Source organism: Haliotis cracherodii, unplaced genomic scaffold (assembly GCF_022045235.1).
Source record: "Haliotis cracherodii isolate W230 unplaced genomic scaffold, xgHalCrac1.p SCAF_10, whole genome shotgun sequence".
In the NCBI taxonomy this organism is placed as follows: Eukaryota; Metazoa; Mollusca; class Gastropoda; order Lepetellida; family Haliotidae; genus Haliotis; species Haliotis cracherodii.
In genome coordinates, this window is record NW_027266265.1 from 19,291,130 (window position 1) to 19,308,873 (window position 17,744).

The 17,744-nt window shown below is 41.6% G+C and overlaps 1 protein-coding gene across 1 annotated transcript; it reads left to right on the forward strand.

Moving 5' to 3' along the window:
* Window positions 1–1,898: 1,898 nt before the first annotated feature.
* Window positions 1,899–7,418, forward strand: LOC139453422 (uncharacterized). The gene is made up of 2 exons (XM_071235119.1): window positions 1,899–2,039; window positions 6,831–7,418. The coding sequence occupies exons 1-2, from the start codon at window positions 1,899–1,901 to the stop codon at window positions 7,416–7,418; spliced, it is 729 nt and encodes a 242-aa protein (XP_071091220.1).
* Window positions 7,419–17,744: the final 10,326 nt, after the last annotated feature.

Genomic DNA, 17,744 nt, shown 5'->3' on the forward strand with positions numbered 1-17,744 from the left:
CACTCGTCCTCGACAAAATAATGTTGATTGAACCGGATAAAGTCATCTACAAATATTCATAATAGTTCATATCTTAGATGAAGGATGTGGGTTATGGTCGAGGTCGAAGAAGGTATATGCTGAATTGTGTCTTCCCACTTCAGATAAGACGAAATGTTAAAATCGTAGGAGGACTCGCGGCCAGCGCCAACACTCTAGAAGTCAGGAACAACCGAATTCTATTTCACGTCTAAATAGTGCATGAGATTTACGCCGCTTTCACCAATAGTCCAGCAATATAACGACAGGGGACACCAGAAATGTGCTATATACATTGTACCCATATGGGAATTTGAACCTATTCGAACAATTCATCTTACTGTTGACTATTAAACAAAGTTAAAAGCTCCTTAGAGGTTGATTCGTACAGTTTCATTTTCGGTAGAAAGTTCAGATTTATTCAAAGACATTTAAGGGAAGTATGAAACGGACTTGAAAAATATGTACATGCGACTCCGTTGTTTTGAAAATAAAAATAATAAAGTCTTCATAAAAATCTTATCCACAAAAAAGACCAAGTCAATTGTTGAACATTCAGTGCATCTTAGAAAATAACAAAATGACGCTACATTTGTTTAGTCAACACTGCTCCCATGATGCATGTTGCATTACACCCGCATGGCCATAGCTCTGTAGTAGGACGTTCTGTACACCGGAGAGAGATAGTAGGAAAGTATTTGTTAGTTGAGATAGTGTATTACTGAACTGCACAAGCTCTGGGGCCTTCATACCAACACATCTACGGTATATAACTAACATAAAGAAGGTGGGGGTGGCCTCAAAAACATAAAGGATATTACACACCTTTGATTAAGGGGTGATTAGGCGTACAGTGTAGAAGCCTTGAGCAGAGAGAGTACCCCGGACTTCTAGTAGAATTCGGAGGGGGGGGGGGGAGTGTTAAATACACAGTTAATGTTTCCCGGTCTACAATAATTATTGCTGTCCACGAGATACATGGCGATGACCGAGCATTTTTCAGGGGTAAATATTCCATCCTGTCAATCAATCTTTATTCATGGTACTTATGAGGCCAAAGGCCTATAGTACATTGTGTCGGGCGTGTTACAAATTCATACATTTTCTCATGGCATGATAAATGAACATTGATAAATTTCTAATAGTTTCTGTACAATCACAAGTCATTAATTTACAAAATTTGTTCCCGTTTGGGTTGCGGTATAAATAGTTATTTAGATATTTTGCTCTTAAATCTTCATACACTGGACATACACATAAAAAGTGATATTCAACTTCAGTACAATCAGTTTTACAAATCCTACAAAGTCTGTGTTCTCTTGCAATACCTTCATATCTGTCTGTTTCAATAAATAGATCATGTGAGCCACAACGGAATCGAGAAAGAGCTGTTCTAAACTTATGTAAATTTACACTTAATAGATAAGGTTCTAGTATAATAGTAGTCTTAAATGTAGTGTAATAGTTTGCTTTTCTAGAACTGGACAAAAAAACATGCCATTTTTGAATGTACATATCTTTTAAAGTCTGTGTCAAACGGGAGAAGAAATGTTGTGGCATATCTACATATTGCTGTAACCAAATCTATGAGGTCACATGTCTATCGCAGCCAGGGCGTCCAGATCATTAACCTTGATGAAATAAAATCAAATAATAATGAATAAAAATCATTCCACTGACTACATGTCAGATGGACGCAAAGCACACATGATCCTATCTGTGGTAATCGTGTCATTGTTTTAAACGCCGGAGCACGTGATCTGAGACTTATTGGTGGATGTGAGCTAGTTTTCGAGGTGAAAAAGAAATGAACGGTGTGTTCATAGACTGGTTGGAACCCCAGTGTTATTGTCATGTATAACACCAGTTATCATAACGCAATGGAACCAGATACTGTCGAGCCAACCATGAGTAGTCTGAAGGCGGCCATGCAGGAATATCTGACATCTTGGAGTGTCGACTTCAGACTATCTGAAACGAAAGTTCAACTGATTGAGAAAATTCGCCCCAATAAGAAGCCAGTAGAGTACAATACAGATGCTCTGGCGGCACAATAAGGTCACCTTGTCTTACGTGTGTGTTCCAGTCAGACGTTGTGAACTCAAACCTATTGGGCTAATCTAGGCTAACTGTAAAGGTTTGATCAACGCAGCGTTTGCTAGAATCACACCCGAGGTATGTCAAAGAGCTCAAGATCACGTTCTTGAAGTAGAACCTCAGTACCGCCAACGTGACGGCTTCATATGAGTTGAACCAGTTATCATACATTTGGGTGACAGTACAGTGAGTGAGCGAGTTGGGTTTAACGCCGCTTTTAACAGTATTCCAGTTATATCACGGCGTGTCAGCTTAATGTGGGAGGAAAGCCCGAAGTGATGCGGGTCTCAGACGTTTACCACTTCGGTGAAACCCACGAGTACGGCTATGGTGCTGACAAACCTAGAAACATAATCGGGGCGAACCGGGATTCGAACCCACAATCATAGGTTTCTGGCTTGCCCAAGGGACGCAACTCTGCACAACGAATCCCGGCGCCTTAGACGACAGGGCCACCCGTGCCCCATTGAAGGAATCATCTCTCGAACAACAAATATAGAGTCAAACACCCCAACCTTCCAATACTCATAACGTTTCATAGCTTTATATATGTCTGTAGACTTTTCCATCATTTTTCCAAGAAAATATATTGCAGTACATATTTTAATTGCTATCCCGTCAACGCATATCTCAATAAAGTACAATAACCGTGTATTTTTCTGTCATTTCCGGTTGTGCTTTAGTGTCTACGTACGCATATTACTTCACTGTAAAACGTATTTAAACATGGTATAACTGATACGCTCTTCATGGATGATCTGCACAAAGTCTGTCACATATAAAAATACATTAGTGATATACATCATAAAAACATGTTTATATTTTTATGCAAAACCAATATCATAGTTTAAACATGTATTACATAATCTTTCTATACTTTTAACACAACTAATCAAACATCGGACGAAACCTGACTTCTCACATAACATTGTCAATTTAGACCCAAGTTCCAGCCAGAGAGAACAAAACCCCACTGAAGCTGAACCCATGCTGGCTTGGGTCTACCGTGGTCCCGAGTGGGAACCTCCTCATTCTGGAGGGAGCTCTGTTTGTGATGATCACAGATACTTAAGTGTGTTAATTTAGACGTCTGTGGTCTGAGGAGATGACAAGACTATCCTTAGTTTATTGATTTTACGGAGCAATGTGTCATTATAGGCCTGCAAGAAACTAAGAGAGATGTACTTGATGCTATTAAAATTGATGGATATAAAGTAATACGAAAGAGCGGGGTGAAATCGTGGAATAGCTGTGTGAGAGATTCAGTCAGTTTGTATCTGTTGTTGATTGTGGTATTGACTCAGTTTGTGTATAAATGTATCAGGGAGTTTATTCAATTTATCTCACGATTTATACATGGGTGTTATGGAATATTCCCCATGAGGGTTCAAAATACACTGATGGTTTGTTTATTTGTTTGTTTGTTTGTTTGTTTGTTGTTTAACGACGCACTCGGCAATATTCCAGCTGGATGACGGTCCAGTGATTGACATCATGAGCACCGATCCATGCAAATTGGATACGATGCCATGCATCAGCCAAGTCAGCGATCTTGACCACCCGATCCCGTTCGTCGCCTCTTAAGACAAGCATAGTCTCCTTTTACGGCAAGCATGGGTTGCTGAAGACCTATTCTAGCCCGGATCTTCACGGGTCTACACTGATGGTGATATGTTTCAATACATTGAAAACAACATCTCTCTGTTTTCCCCAGAAACTGAATTAATTCTTCTACTTGGTGATTTTAATGCAAGGAAGAAAAATATACAAGATAACTGATCCATTGATACACATATACTTGAAGATTTACCGATATTGATTGTATGAGGCAAGAATTTGATCCAGAAGCTATATTAGATTACCCTAACAGACCAAGACAGAAGACATGTAATGACTCTGGCCCTCCAAACAATTATGGTTTTACACTGGTAGAGTTATGTAATAACAATAACATGTTCATCTGTTATGGTAGATTGGGTGAGGATACTAAAAAAGGAAGAACGACCTGTAAAGTCACAAGCGCCATTGACTATATCATTTCCTTTTGCCCAATGCTATCTGATGTACACACCCGAGTTGGTTATCATCTAAAATTATAACTAAAGAGACTGTGAATCTTGTTATCAACAAAAACGATAGTATTACCAATGATACCTGGTCCACTGGCGACCAGCCAAACAAGGTTGACAATAGTAAACTGTCAGCCTTTGTACAGAACAGTGGACAACAGGATACAAAGCCCCTGTCCCAGTCTATCAGGTCAATGCGCGAAGGTCAGGGTGACCTAGCTGAAGTTAACTCACTCGCACGTTGATTCAGTTGATTCAGCACGTGCTGCATTTGGAGTGTGTCTGAATGAGGCAAACACTACCACGTGTCGTAAACATACCAGTAGATCCACACTACCCTGCTTTTGATAGGAATGTAAGTTATACGACAGATTTTCAAAACTAAAAATAATTATCTAAGAAATATATCAAATCGGAATATAAAATAGTCTTCTGGCAAAAGGCAAAGAATACAAAGGCATAATGAATAAATTTAAAATAGGGATATTAATAGTTTCGAAGAGATATGAAATTGTTTCCTAACAACATTGGAAACGAATTAATAATGACAAAGATCAGAAAAATTATAAGTTACGTTGGAAGACTTTCATGAGCATTTAAAAAATATTATTGGGAGTGAATTTGATGATAATTCTCAGGTAGAAAGCGACTATGATTTTGACAAGGTATCTAATTACGATTGTTCTATGTTGAATGGAGATATATCGACGAATAAGTACAGAATGCAAATCAAAGTTAATGCGAAACAAATTTCAGAATATAATGATTATCCAATTGCCTCATTTTCTCAACTAAAGCAAGTCTATGTAGATAACTTCAATCTTATACTTGATCTTGGACAACGACCCGAATCCTGGGTCACGGGGATTATTAGGCCAGTTCATGACCTACATTCTTATAGACTCTCTGTTCGCTTTTGAAGGTGTGGAGATCCCGGAGTTAATTCCCCACAACGTTTCTCGACCTATTTCAATATTAAGCTGCTTAGAAAAAAAATTACACCAGCATATTAAATGATAGACTGAAACGATTGCTCGATCATTTTGATTTAATTTCTCACACACAATCAGGCTTTCATAAAGGTTTCTCAACTGTCGATGATGTTTTCATTCTTCAAACTATTCTCACCTCACTTAAACATGAAACAAGGAAACTATTCTGTACTTTGGATGATTTTTCCAAGGCTTTTGATCACGTATGGAGGCCCATGGGTGAAATTAATTAAATGCAGAGTGAAAGTGAAGATGCTTAATTTAATTCAAATATGTATAAGGATATCATGTGTGATAATAAATAGTAACTAAGACTAATTTTTCCCATGTTTGTCCGGGGTCCGGCAAGGGGAACAACTATCGCCCATCCAATTTTCTGTTTTCCTTTACGACCAGGAAAGTTTTCTTCAAGATCACTTTGCGAAGGAATAGACTTAGAGTTTTACAGTGATGACGTATTTCTCCATGTGCAATTTGTAGTATTATTGCATGCTGATGATACAGAAAGCCCAACCCAGCTCAACCCAACTTCAGAACATCACTGATAACCTTAAACCCTGCTGTGATATTTGGAAACTTAAGGTTAATACTGATAAAACGATAATAATTATTTTTGGATCAGGACCAGCACATAAACGTAGAAATAAATTCTTGTATTTTGGTTGGCAATAAAAAGATAGCCGACAGTTATACTATATTAGGAATTACATTACATAGGATACGCTGCCGACATTGGCTTTGAAGCTTCAATGACACTACTGGAACGAGCCAGAAATTTGCAATTACCGCTAGGCTGTCTAGTTTCTACTTTTGATATATTAATCGGACCTATTCTACTTTATGGATGTGAAGTGTAATGCTGTGCGAAAGCAGATATAATAGAGCGCGTACAACTGAAGTTGCTAATAACGGCACACCAACTTTTATGGCGTACGGCGAATTGGGTGGAGGACCGCTAAGCATTAAAATTGCTGAACGCGCCATATCACAGTGTTTTACCTAGTCCTAATAATTAGATTGCCCCACTTACGTTGACATATATGACGGAACACAGCAAGCTTGGTAACATGTATCCCTGGCTAAACTGTATTAATCAAACCCTATGCACTTGTGGCCTACCTAATGCTTTTGACAACCCTGGAGAGTATAATAGAACAACAATAATAACAACAGTAGAAAGAGTTCTCCGTTTCACACACGGAGAAGTGGTGTCCAAATCTCACCAAAAGTGCATTATTGTAGACTCTTTAAAGACTCCCCATACTTTGAGAAATATCTACTTCTTCCTGATCATATTTCTAAACCTTTACTGTATTTTAGAATCGGTAACCACAACCTTCCAACTGAAACAGGCCGTTGTGAAAATACACCACGAGAACAAGGGATATGTACATTGTGTAACTCCCAAGTAATTGGTGACGAGTTCCACTATTTATTCAGATGTACTTCACTTTTAACCTAAAGCACTGAATGTAGTAATGAATACTACAAAAAATGGTCAAACATAGTCGCCTTTTACGGCAAGCATGTGTTGCTGAAGAGCTATTCTATCCCGGATCTTCAGGTGTCGTAAGTCAACAGAACACATAGATACAAAAACACATTCCTCAGCTTGGTTTAGACACTGTCTTTATGTGTCATTGATGGGCACAAGCATCTAATTCCAAGCAAAGGAATCCAAGAAGCTTCTCACGAAAAACCTCAATACCCCCACCACCATCCCTCAATACCCCCACCACCATCCCTCAATACCCCCACCACCATCCCTCAATACCAGCACCACCATCCCTCAATACCCCCACCACCATCCCTCAATACCCCCACCACCATCCCTCAATACCCCCACCACCATCCCTCAATACCCGCACCACCATCCCTCAATACCAGCACCACCATCCCTCAATACCCCCACCACCATCCCTCAATACCCCCACCACCATCCCTCAATACCCCCACCACCATCCCTCAATACCCCCACCACCATCCCTCAATACAAGCACCACCATCCCTCAATACCAGCACCACCATCCCTCAATACCAGCACCACCATCCCTCAATACCCCCACCACCATCCCTCAATACCAGCACCACCATCCCTCAATACAAGCACCACCATCCCTCAATACCCCCACCACCATCCCTCAATACCCCCACCACCATCCCTCAATACCAGCACCACCATCCCTCAATACCCCCACCACCATCCCTCAATACCCCCACCACACCCCAATCACCACTATAAGGTCCTCTCCACGTCATGGCGTGGCACATGCATAATGAACGATCATCTCGGCACAGGGGTTTGATATTAGGTTACAATGTACATAAACAATATCAATACACTACTAAAGTATGTCCAGTATATTTCAAACGTCTGGAACTCTAGATACGGACCAGCATTCTAAATATCATTTCATCACGTTTGGTATATGTGTAAATATTCGTATCATTTGCATCTCTTTAAACCCTATGGAAACCGCTTATGCGTGGTCTTTTTAATTTCCATTAATTTCAAAACTATATGAAACTGATCACATAAAATGCATTCATTCCGCATTCATACAGCACTGTTTACCTGGAAATAATTATTTCTATTAGCATACATTCCAAACATTTGGCATATAAAGACATAGTTGAAAATGCCAATATCATTGTCAGGAGGTGATGTCGCCTTTGGGCACAGAACCCAACAATTCCACACCTTATTCCAAACATGAGGGAACACATGGAAATGCGCAATTTCGTGCAGTGATGGGCCTCGCCTCCCAGCACAGTTTACCATGAAGGGTCTCGGGTAGTCAACTGAATTACATATGGTCTATCAAATGGGTAGGCTCGTCTACCCAACTGAACACTTGAATCTCCAACTTTCATATTATGACTCTACACACTGTATATGTGTGCTTGTCGTTAAATCTGGTTTATTCAATCGGAGTCCATATTAACAAGAGTGTGTTAAAAACGGGATGACCACATTATCGAGGTTCGTTTTACTGGTTATATAACGACTACGACATATAACTATTCTGCCTTGTAAGAATTAGTTCTCGGGCTTCGAGAGAGCCCGTGTCTCACCACTATGCCGCCGTGCGCGGAAGGCATCCTTATCGAGTTATCGATGGGCATAACATAAAGTCAAATATTAATTTCCGGGAGTATGAAGAAATCCAGTGTATTACCAGCCTAATAACAACACCGGCAGACAGTGTAAACAACTTAGACAGGTCATTGTGACAGGTTGGCGACGTTGCTAAGTCTGTGAAATAGTTCCGTGCACACAACGCGTCCAAATACGTCATGTTGCATTACCAGCAGATGATGGCCGTGAAAGAAACATTCTTCTTGGGGCGTAATTTCTTCACGGAGAATGGAGGTTTAATTAACTTGCAACTAACAAATTAGACAGAACTTTTTCTATGAAATTGATGTTGTAGTCTTTAATTAATTCCATTCAACATGTTCAAGGTTATTAATGCCTTTCCATATAGTTATCTCACTGCACTTAAGATAGCACACGGACATAATGAACACTGAATTCAACGTCGTATCGTTCTCATCGCAACGAGTTCGATAACGTGCCTTGCTCACAACAGACATGAGGCATATGCATGTAAAACAGTGTGTTCAACCACAATCTAGCTGACGTGCACTTCACGACACGAAGTATTTCCCAAAGTTATGCATTCAAGGAAATGAAAGTGTAATCCGAGGTCCATATGACCAGTGTTAGAAATGTACGTATCATTTGGCCGCCATATTTGTATATAGTACGACAGCCATGAAATACAAGAACATGCAAGTGACTATGACAGGTGTATAAATATGGTCATCGTTTTCATGTATTATCTAGCATGTGCAAGAATCATAAATGCTGTTCATATATGACACATATTTCATTACACATTGACGTTTCTCGTACTGAGTATTTGACTTCATCGACGCACTTCTTTGAACTGCTATCAGCTTTACTTAACAATGGCGTATAGGGAGTGTCAAGTAAAGGTTGTGAATATAACGTGAAACTATAAAAATGCAAAAGTATGGGTACACTCCCCAATATGTTCTTTAGCATGGGCCGTGAACATCCGGGGTAGAATAGGTCTTGAGCAACCCATGCTTGCCGTAAAAGGCGACTAACGGGATCAGGTGGTCAGGCTCAGTGACTTGGTTGATACACCTCATCGTATCCCATTTGCGTGGATCGATGCTCATGATGTCAACCACTGGATTGTCAGGTCCAGACTCGATTATTTACAGACCGCCGTCATATTCCTAGAATATTGCTTAGTGCTGAGTTAAATAAAAACAACATGAGATGGATGCTATGTTTTGAACCATTTTAGGTAATCAAATGCCTACACAGTTGCGTTACGAACAAACATGTTTATATTCTAAAGATATGATTCATATACGTATGTTTCCATAAACTTACAAATAAGGCTAAAAGGGTAAGCATATCATGTCCACAGATAACAAGCCAATGGATTTCATTCCATGACCTATTTCAGTTTCTACAGATGAAATATGTTTTTAACTTTCTGACAACATGTCCAAACCTAACACCCACATCTATGGTAATATCCGTGGGAACTACAGGTATTCTGAAAAGAGGCTATGTCTTTATCAGTGAATATGTAACCTGTATCTTACCATGAGAATATCACAGGTGTTGTTTCAATCTCTTCCGGTTGATCACAATTTCTAGCATGTAATCGTATTTTCCTCTTCACCTTCAAACTCCGCTCTGTACAATTGAGGATCCTATTCACAAACAGGATGCGACTGTACATATTTAGTTCAGTTGACTGTGACACATCGATGTTTTCTTTTCAATGTGTTTCCTTTATCATTCAAGTCCATGTCACGTATTGATTTTAATTCTTCTTGATTCACTCATCACAAAAATATGTTTCTCTTTTACTTCATCGCATGTGTATGTTGTGGTGTGAAATGTACCCTGTGATACTATGATACAGAAATAACATATATTGAGTACCTGGAGTAAACTGTTCTACATCCAGCAGTATGCCTTGTCTCATGCCATTGAAGCAAGGGTCCAAGGCGCTGTATCGTTTAACAATTCCAGAATTGCCAGAACCTTATCATTATCTCAGCTGGTAATCTAATATAACCTCTGTCTTCATGTTACTAGTGGGCACCTCTCCCTAGACTGTGAGGCATCTTATTGGTAACTACACTGTAAAAAGTGTTTAATCCTTGTCCGATAATTTAAACTTATTTGGAATTGTTTAGTATGAAAACGTTTTAGATTATCAAAGTAAAATGCTACAATACAATAAAATTAAGAATTAATGTCTAAATGGATTTGGATTGGACGATATTTTTAAATAAGAATGATTGATATCACACAACGATCAACATTTCTTTTCTTGATTTCATTGCAGTGTGATCAAATCTCAACGATTGTTACAGCAGTAGTACTGCTGTAAATGTACGCGCTTCGTGCTGACGCGCGAAAGAGGTGTGGTAACTAGTGATCATGAAAAATTGTTGTTCAAAACATGTTGAGACATGTGTTATTCATAACGTGTTTAGTTACACTTAAACATAAAACATGCAAAGTCTTTGTTCCTTAAACATGATAGATACAAAGCACGTTTAGACGTAAACACATCTTGCACCTGTTTTATATACTCTCTCGCAAAAGAAACGCAAGTCGAGTATGCAGTATCTATATATTTATTTTCAACAGTAAAGACAAGAAATACTTATGGGGAAAAAAATTGATTGAAGACAGTTTAATGGATTAAAAGGCAGATGACATAATTGTTGTTTTTTTCAAACATTAAGGGCTTACACAGTTTCGGGTCAATACCCAAAATGTCAGTCAATACCTGGTGTGACCACTATTAGCATTGATCACTGCCACACATCTCCTGTACATTGAGTGGATCAGATGATTTGTGAAGGCCCTAGGGATCCTCCTGCACACAGGGACTGGGCGCACATTGTGCAGACGCCTTTGAACTTCATCCCACAAGGGTTCGATGGGGTTCAGATCAGGGCTGAGGGCTGGCCACGGTAGAACACGGATGTTGTGTTGTTGCAGAAAGGCCATGGTAGCTCTGGCAACATGGGGATGTGCGTTGTCCTGCTGGAAAATGTGTTGTTGATGTTGTGCAAAAAATGGAACAACGTGGCGTCTGATCACTTGGCAGATATACCGCTGAGCAGTGACGCCGTGTCCCCGACCTTGACCAACATCCAGAAAGCACATGGGTCTAAGGATCGCATTAAGTCCAATCCCTGCCCATATCATGACGCTAGGTCCACCGCATGGATCCCTTTCCACAACGTTTCTGTCTGCGAAACGATCACCTCGACGCCGCCAAATTCTGACTCTTCCGTCTGCATGGGAGACAAAAAAGCGACTTTCATCAGAGAAGATGACACGCCTTCACTCACGACGACGCCAATTGTGATGACCCTGTGCCCACTGAAGTCGTGCTTGTTGATGCCGTGGTTGGAGAACAGGACGACGTGCTGGTCGGCGACATCTGAGGTTGCTGGGACGGAGACGGCGGATCACAGTGTCCCGGCTAATGTGTCGATTAGGTGTTCCTATGGTCTGTTGAGCACTTTCACTTGCAGTTAGGAACGGATGTCGCTGGTGTTGACGGGTAATCTGCCGATCTTGTTGAGGTGTGGTGACCCTAGGACGACCTCTACGAGGAAGGTCATCTGTGGTCTGTGTAGCATTGTATCGATGCAGGAGACGGTAAATTGTGGTTATGTTAACGTTGAAATGACTCTCCAGCTTCCAAACGTCCGATAGCCTGGTTTCTCTGAATTTGAGTTAGGCGTGGCATTGTTGACCAAGGTGTGGTAGGTTCAAGAATCGGCCACAGTTTTATACCCACTACAGTTCGTGACAGTTCGTGCATTTTCGATTTCGCGAGAAATTGATGCATGATACCCACACATTCATTGAAATGGTTTCGTTTTTTATGTTTCGTTTTTACTCGGGGCTTCCAAAATGCAACCAAAAATATTGATAACACCATCAGGCTTCACTACATGCTAAAACTCGTATCAATTTATGGTTCCATGTTTGTTACCTATTTGCTTAAAACCACTTGCGTGTGAGTATATATACCTTAACAATTGTTTGCTGTCTATGACTGTAGTGACATCTTATGGATACATCCCTTAATCTCTAGTGCAGCGGACAACAAAATACAATGTAGTTTATAAATATACAAAATCCTATACTAGATTTGAATGCGATGGGAATACTTATACAGTTAATTAGAGTGTTAGGGGTAGTAGGTACAAGTGATAGATTATGTCCATGTGGAACACAATGACAAGGAGTACTGATACAGGGAGCGTGTACCTTTCCCTCACATTATCAACACAACATATACACACGCATGGAAAAGTAATTTTTTAAACTTATCCTATCTCACACTATGCATTTCTCTTTCTTCTTTCGATTCTGAGTGGAAACGTATCCGAAATAAAAGTTTCCAGTTTCTAAAGTTAATTAACCCTGTCATACCTCACATCGCCACGGTCACCTCCCAGATCTGGGTCATGCGCGCTCTGCATGCTGGTTGACCTTCTTGCACTGATCACGTGTCTATCCCAGTCAAGTCATTCTCTTTCAAATCGCCACGCAGTGGTGACGTGTTGTTATTACAGGAATCCATTTTGGGTTTTCTTTTCGTTTGCAAGCGATCTTCATATTTTTGTCGTCTAATTGCCTGCCAATTTTCATTTTATCCCTGTTTGGGATAGTTATTCATCATAATGGACGAGCAGTCCACACGGAGACCCGTCTGCACTTTGTGCCGACGTGTTTTCTCTCCGTCTTACCCTCATGCCCAATGTTCGGATTGTCGTGGATTATGCAGTTTTTTAGAGCGTTGCGAGCTCTGCTCCGATCTACCAGATGAATCCTTCAAACTGTACCTGCACAAATGTCGGCGTCGGGTGTCAGATCGTCTCTCTAAGACTGCAGAAAAATCCACGAAAGCCAAGAAAACACCGGTCAAGAAAGCGAGATCGGCCCGATCACCCTCACCGGCGGGCCAGAATACTTGGGATCAAACTGGTCTCATGATCTCGTTAGACGATGAGGGGGTCTCTGACTCTTTTCTCACAGACGACATGTCTAAGATATCCACAAATCCACCTTCAAAGCCGAACCTACCCTCCACATACCGAGACTCGGACATTCGACGAGTCCTCTCGTTAGACACGAGCGTGGATGACGGGCTTACGTCAGCCAACGTATCGAACCCGACCGAGGTTCGTACTTTCGACTTGTCGTGTTCTACGACTAACATGGAGCTCGCTCCTGTTTTACCTTCGGAGGGTACACATGGTGCTGGTACCTCGGTCGACCCTATAAGTTCGGTCCGTCGTTAGAAATTGAAAATTTTATTATAAATTGTATATTTATATACTTATCCTATCTCACACTATGCATTTCTCTTTCTTCTTTCGATTCTGAGTGGAAACGTATCTGAAATAAAAGTTTCCAGCTTCTAAAGTTAATTAACCCTGTCATACCTCACATCGCCACGGTCACCTCCAAGATCTTGGTCAAGTGCGCTATGCATGCTGGTTGACCTTCTTGCACTGATCACGTGTCTATCCCAGTCAACTCATTCTCTTTCAAGAGCATATAGACTAAGGAATTGCGATGTGGGGATGGACGGGTGGGCACATTACGTGTGAGATAGGATAAGTATATAAATATACAATTTATAATAAAATTTTCAAATTTTTAAACTCATCCAATCTCACACTGTGCATTTTATCCCACGGTTGGATGGTGGGGCGCAACTCCCTTGTCTATAGATCACAACCGTAGGATATTTACGAGGAAGCTGGAACTTAACAGTGGTACAATACTTAATACAGTAACACAGTTAAGTGTCGTAAGACAAAAAAAATAATAAAAATAAAAAACAACTCGTAGACAGGATATGAAGAACACTCTCAAAGAATGTTAAGATCCTGATACGTGAACAATTGAAACGCAATAAGTCGGGTACAATATGTGTAACATGTTCAAACGTAATCAAGCGTAATCGCATGTCTAAAACGAACGAGTACGACTTATATTCGAGAGAGTATACATCCAGTCGTCGAATCTACAAGACGGGGTATTCCTATCTCCAGAGGACGATAGGTTGGACCCGCTCGGCATCTCTTTTATCACTTCGTCAAACCCTCAATCATGTCAGTGATTGAATCGATGGGTAAAAAACGAGAAGAGGAAACGATCAACAATATCCACAAAGGATCATCGATCCGTTACTCAACACACATACCTAAAGTAGAGGTGTTTGAAATAAGGGATCAGGACACCGAAATCCGCCGCGTCTAATGACGACTTCTCTACAGACGAGTGATTATACCTTCAAACCGGATACTCAGTCTGGGAAGCTCGAATGAATACAATAAACACCAATAATCATGACAAATGTTTATTATAAATAGAGATGGAAGTAATGTAATGAAAATCTGGTTATACATCTCCCTATCTGCGCAGGTGTGTCTTCGAGATCTGTTGTGCGAGTACCAAAGGTCCAAACTGGTGAAGGCCTTGAACGTCCGTCACTGAGATGTCTCGGAGGTAATGGGATGCGAACACGGTATCAGATTTCCAAAAACATCCCTCCATAATTGCGGTCAAGGAGCAATTACTGTGAAGTGCCATGGTGGAAGCGACAGAACGGGTTTCTTGAGGATTAGATGCGACTGGAGCAGGTAGGCCAGTGAAGGTGTAGGCTCGAAGGATCACTGAGCGTATCCAAAACGAGATTGTGGTAAGGGATACTTCCGTAGTAGCTGCCGCAGAGAGCGGGATGAATAACCTCTTACGTAATCGACGAAGTGGTTTCGCCGCTTCCAGATAGATTCGAAGTGCACGTACCGGACACAAGGATATGACTTCATCAGGGTTTAAGAGGGCAGTCAACGGTGGGATACTGAATAGTCGATCGGGTTGACCAGGGAGTTGATTTTTGGCGATGAAATCCCATCGTAATCCCAAAAATACTTTCCCATGTGCAGTTCGTTCGAAACGCACTCTGTTGACGTCTAAAGCGTGAATTTCACTCACTCGAGCCGCCGTTGGCCAGAAGGAAAACTTCTTCAAAGAAGGAAAAACTCTTCAAAGAAATGTGTTCGAAATCTTTCTCGGCGAGAGGTTCATACTCGGCCGAAGTTAGATGGCGAAGTATGATGTTTAGATTCCAAGTTGGTGGTCGAAAATGTGATGTTTGGTCCGCCAACTTGTACGATCTGATCAATGATTGTAATTCGGCGATTGTAGAAATCTTAGTGCCCGTTGTAGTTGCGATGACAGAATTGATCGCAGCTTAATAGGTAGCTAGAGTCGAACCTTTTAGTTTACTAGATGATCGAAGATAGTGAAGGTATTCAGCAATTTGTTGCGGGGATGCTGTGGCAGGTGTGGAAATGTCATGTGAATGACAAAACGATTCAAATGCCTTCCATTTATGGTCATATAGTGCTTTAGTAGATGACTTGTGCGCCCCCACAATGGTCTTGGCCACTCGTTCAGAATAACCCTTAGCTATCAATGATTTCTGTAAATGCGCCAAACGCATAGATTGAGAGTTGTTGGCGACGGATGACGGAGCTGAGAGTGTGGTTGATACAGAAGATCGTTCCTTAGAGGTAGATGGTAAAACTTTCTGTCTGCGAGACGAATGAGCGTTATGAACCAACTGCGTGTTGGACAGTAGGGCGCGACCAAAAGTAGAGTGAGGCGACTGGTCGTTGATATCTTCTGTAGAACCCGATGTAGAATGCCGGTTGGGGGAAAGGTGTAAGCATGTAGTCCTTCCCATGGGATCGCTAACGCATCATGGTCCCAGGCTAGGGGGTCTGGGATAGGAGATACGAACCGGGATAGCTGAGTATTGAAGCGGGTTGCGAAGAGGTCGACGTCTGGGCACGGAAATAACTGAAAAATCACGGGATGTAGATGCCATTCCGTGGGAGATGGTTTGTCGGGTCGGGACAGGGAGTCGGCTATGACGTTGACGATGCTGGGAATATGTCTTGCTTGAACTTGAATGTTGAGTGAGTCGATCAGTTTGAAGAAGTCGAGTGCTAGAGATAGAAGTGACGTTGACTTGGTGAATCCAACTTGTTTATGTACCACACGACCGATAGGTTGTCTGACTGAATCATTAGTGTGGAGGACTGAAGGAGTGTTGACCAATGAGACACTGCCAGAATCACTGCTTTGAATTCCAGATCGTTGATCTGAAGCTGGCTTTCTTCTAATGACCACCGCCCTGCCACTTGTAGGTCTTGGCAATGAGCTCCCCATCCGACGGTTGAGGCGTCCACGAACAGGTGGAGGGTCTGGGTGAATGGTTGCAAGGAGACTCCTTCGCATACATTTGATGGAGTTAACCACCATTTGAGGTGTGGGTGTAGATGGTTCGGAAGAGATATTAGAACCTGACAATCGTCGTCCTGAAGGAAGGGCTAGAGGAAGCACTGGATTGGCCGTAAGTGAAGTTGACCTTTCTTGGTGAGGGCTTGTGCTGATGTTAAGAGACCGAGAAGTTGTTGCCATTGATGTAAGGAAAGTGGCTGTTTGAGTGCCAATGGAACGAGGCGTTGGATTTTCTCCCAACGATCTTGGGGTACAAACATCTTGCCCAGACTCGTGTCGAAGAGGGCTCTGATGAACTGGAGACGTTGTGTTGGAATAGTTTCGGACTTTTTGGGGTTGATGATCCAACCTAGTTGATGAAGTAGGCGTTGAGAGAAATCGAGGTGATGAAGTAGAGTGTTCGAATCCTTGTTGGCTTGAATGTAGTCGTCGATGTACGTTTCGAAGACGATGCCTCGAGTGTGTAGGAACTTGACGATGGGTTTTGTGAGGCAAGTAAATAGCCATGGGGCCGAAGAAATTCCAAATTGGAGCACTCGCCATTGGTAGTCTTAGCCTAGGAACACAAACCGAAGAAAATGGCGGTGCTCTGGCAGGATAGGGGCGTATAAGTACGCGTCTTGTATATCTAAGCTGATCATGAAGTCGCCGGGATGAATAATTGTTCGTAGTAGAGGAGTCTCTAGGTATAGTTTGTTGAAGGTTTTCATGTTGAAGATGAGACGTAGTTGAGGACTGTTTTTCTTAGGAACCAGAAAAATTGGAGAATAGAACCCTGGTGTCATTGGCTGAGTGCCCAGACACTCTATTGCGTTCTTCACAAGTAACGTGTTTATGGCGTCTGTGAGAACTGGAAGTTGTTTGGCTGGATACAGATGTTGGGGCGGTTTGCACATCGTCGGAGGTGTGGTGGCAAGAGGTAGAGGATAACCTGTTTGTAGGAGAAGAGACACATATGGGTCATCTAGGATGTTCCAGTTTAAAGCGAACGTGCCTAGTCTTCCGCCTACGGGAGACGAGAAAATCGGAATGGCTGGAGTCGGAAGGTCCCAGTCGTTCTGCTGTTCTAGTGAGTCATTGTGGGTTTGTGTCTCCTGACTTAGAGTTAGTGTTTCCTTTAGTCCCTGAAAAGGAGACGGTGCGTCCGCCTGATTT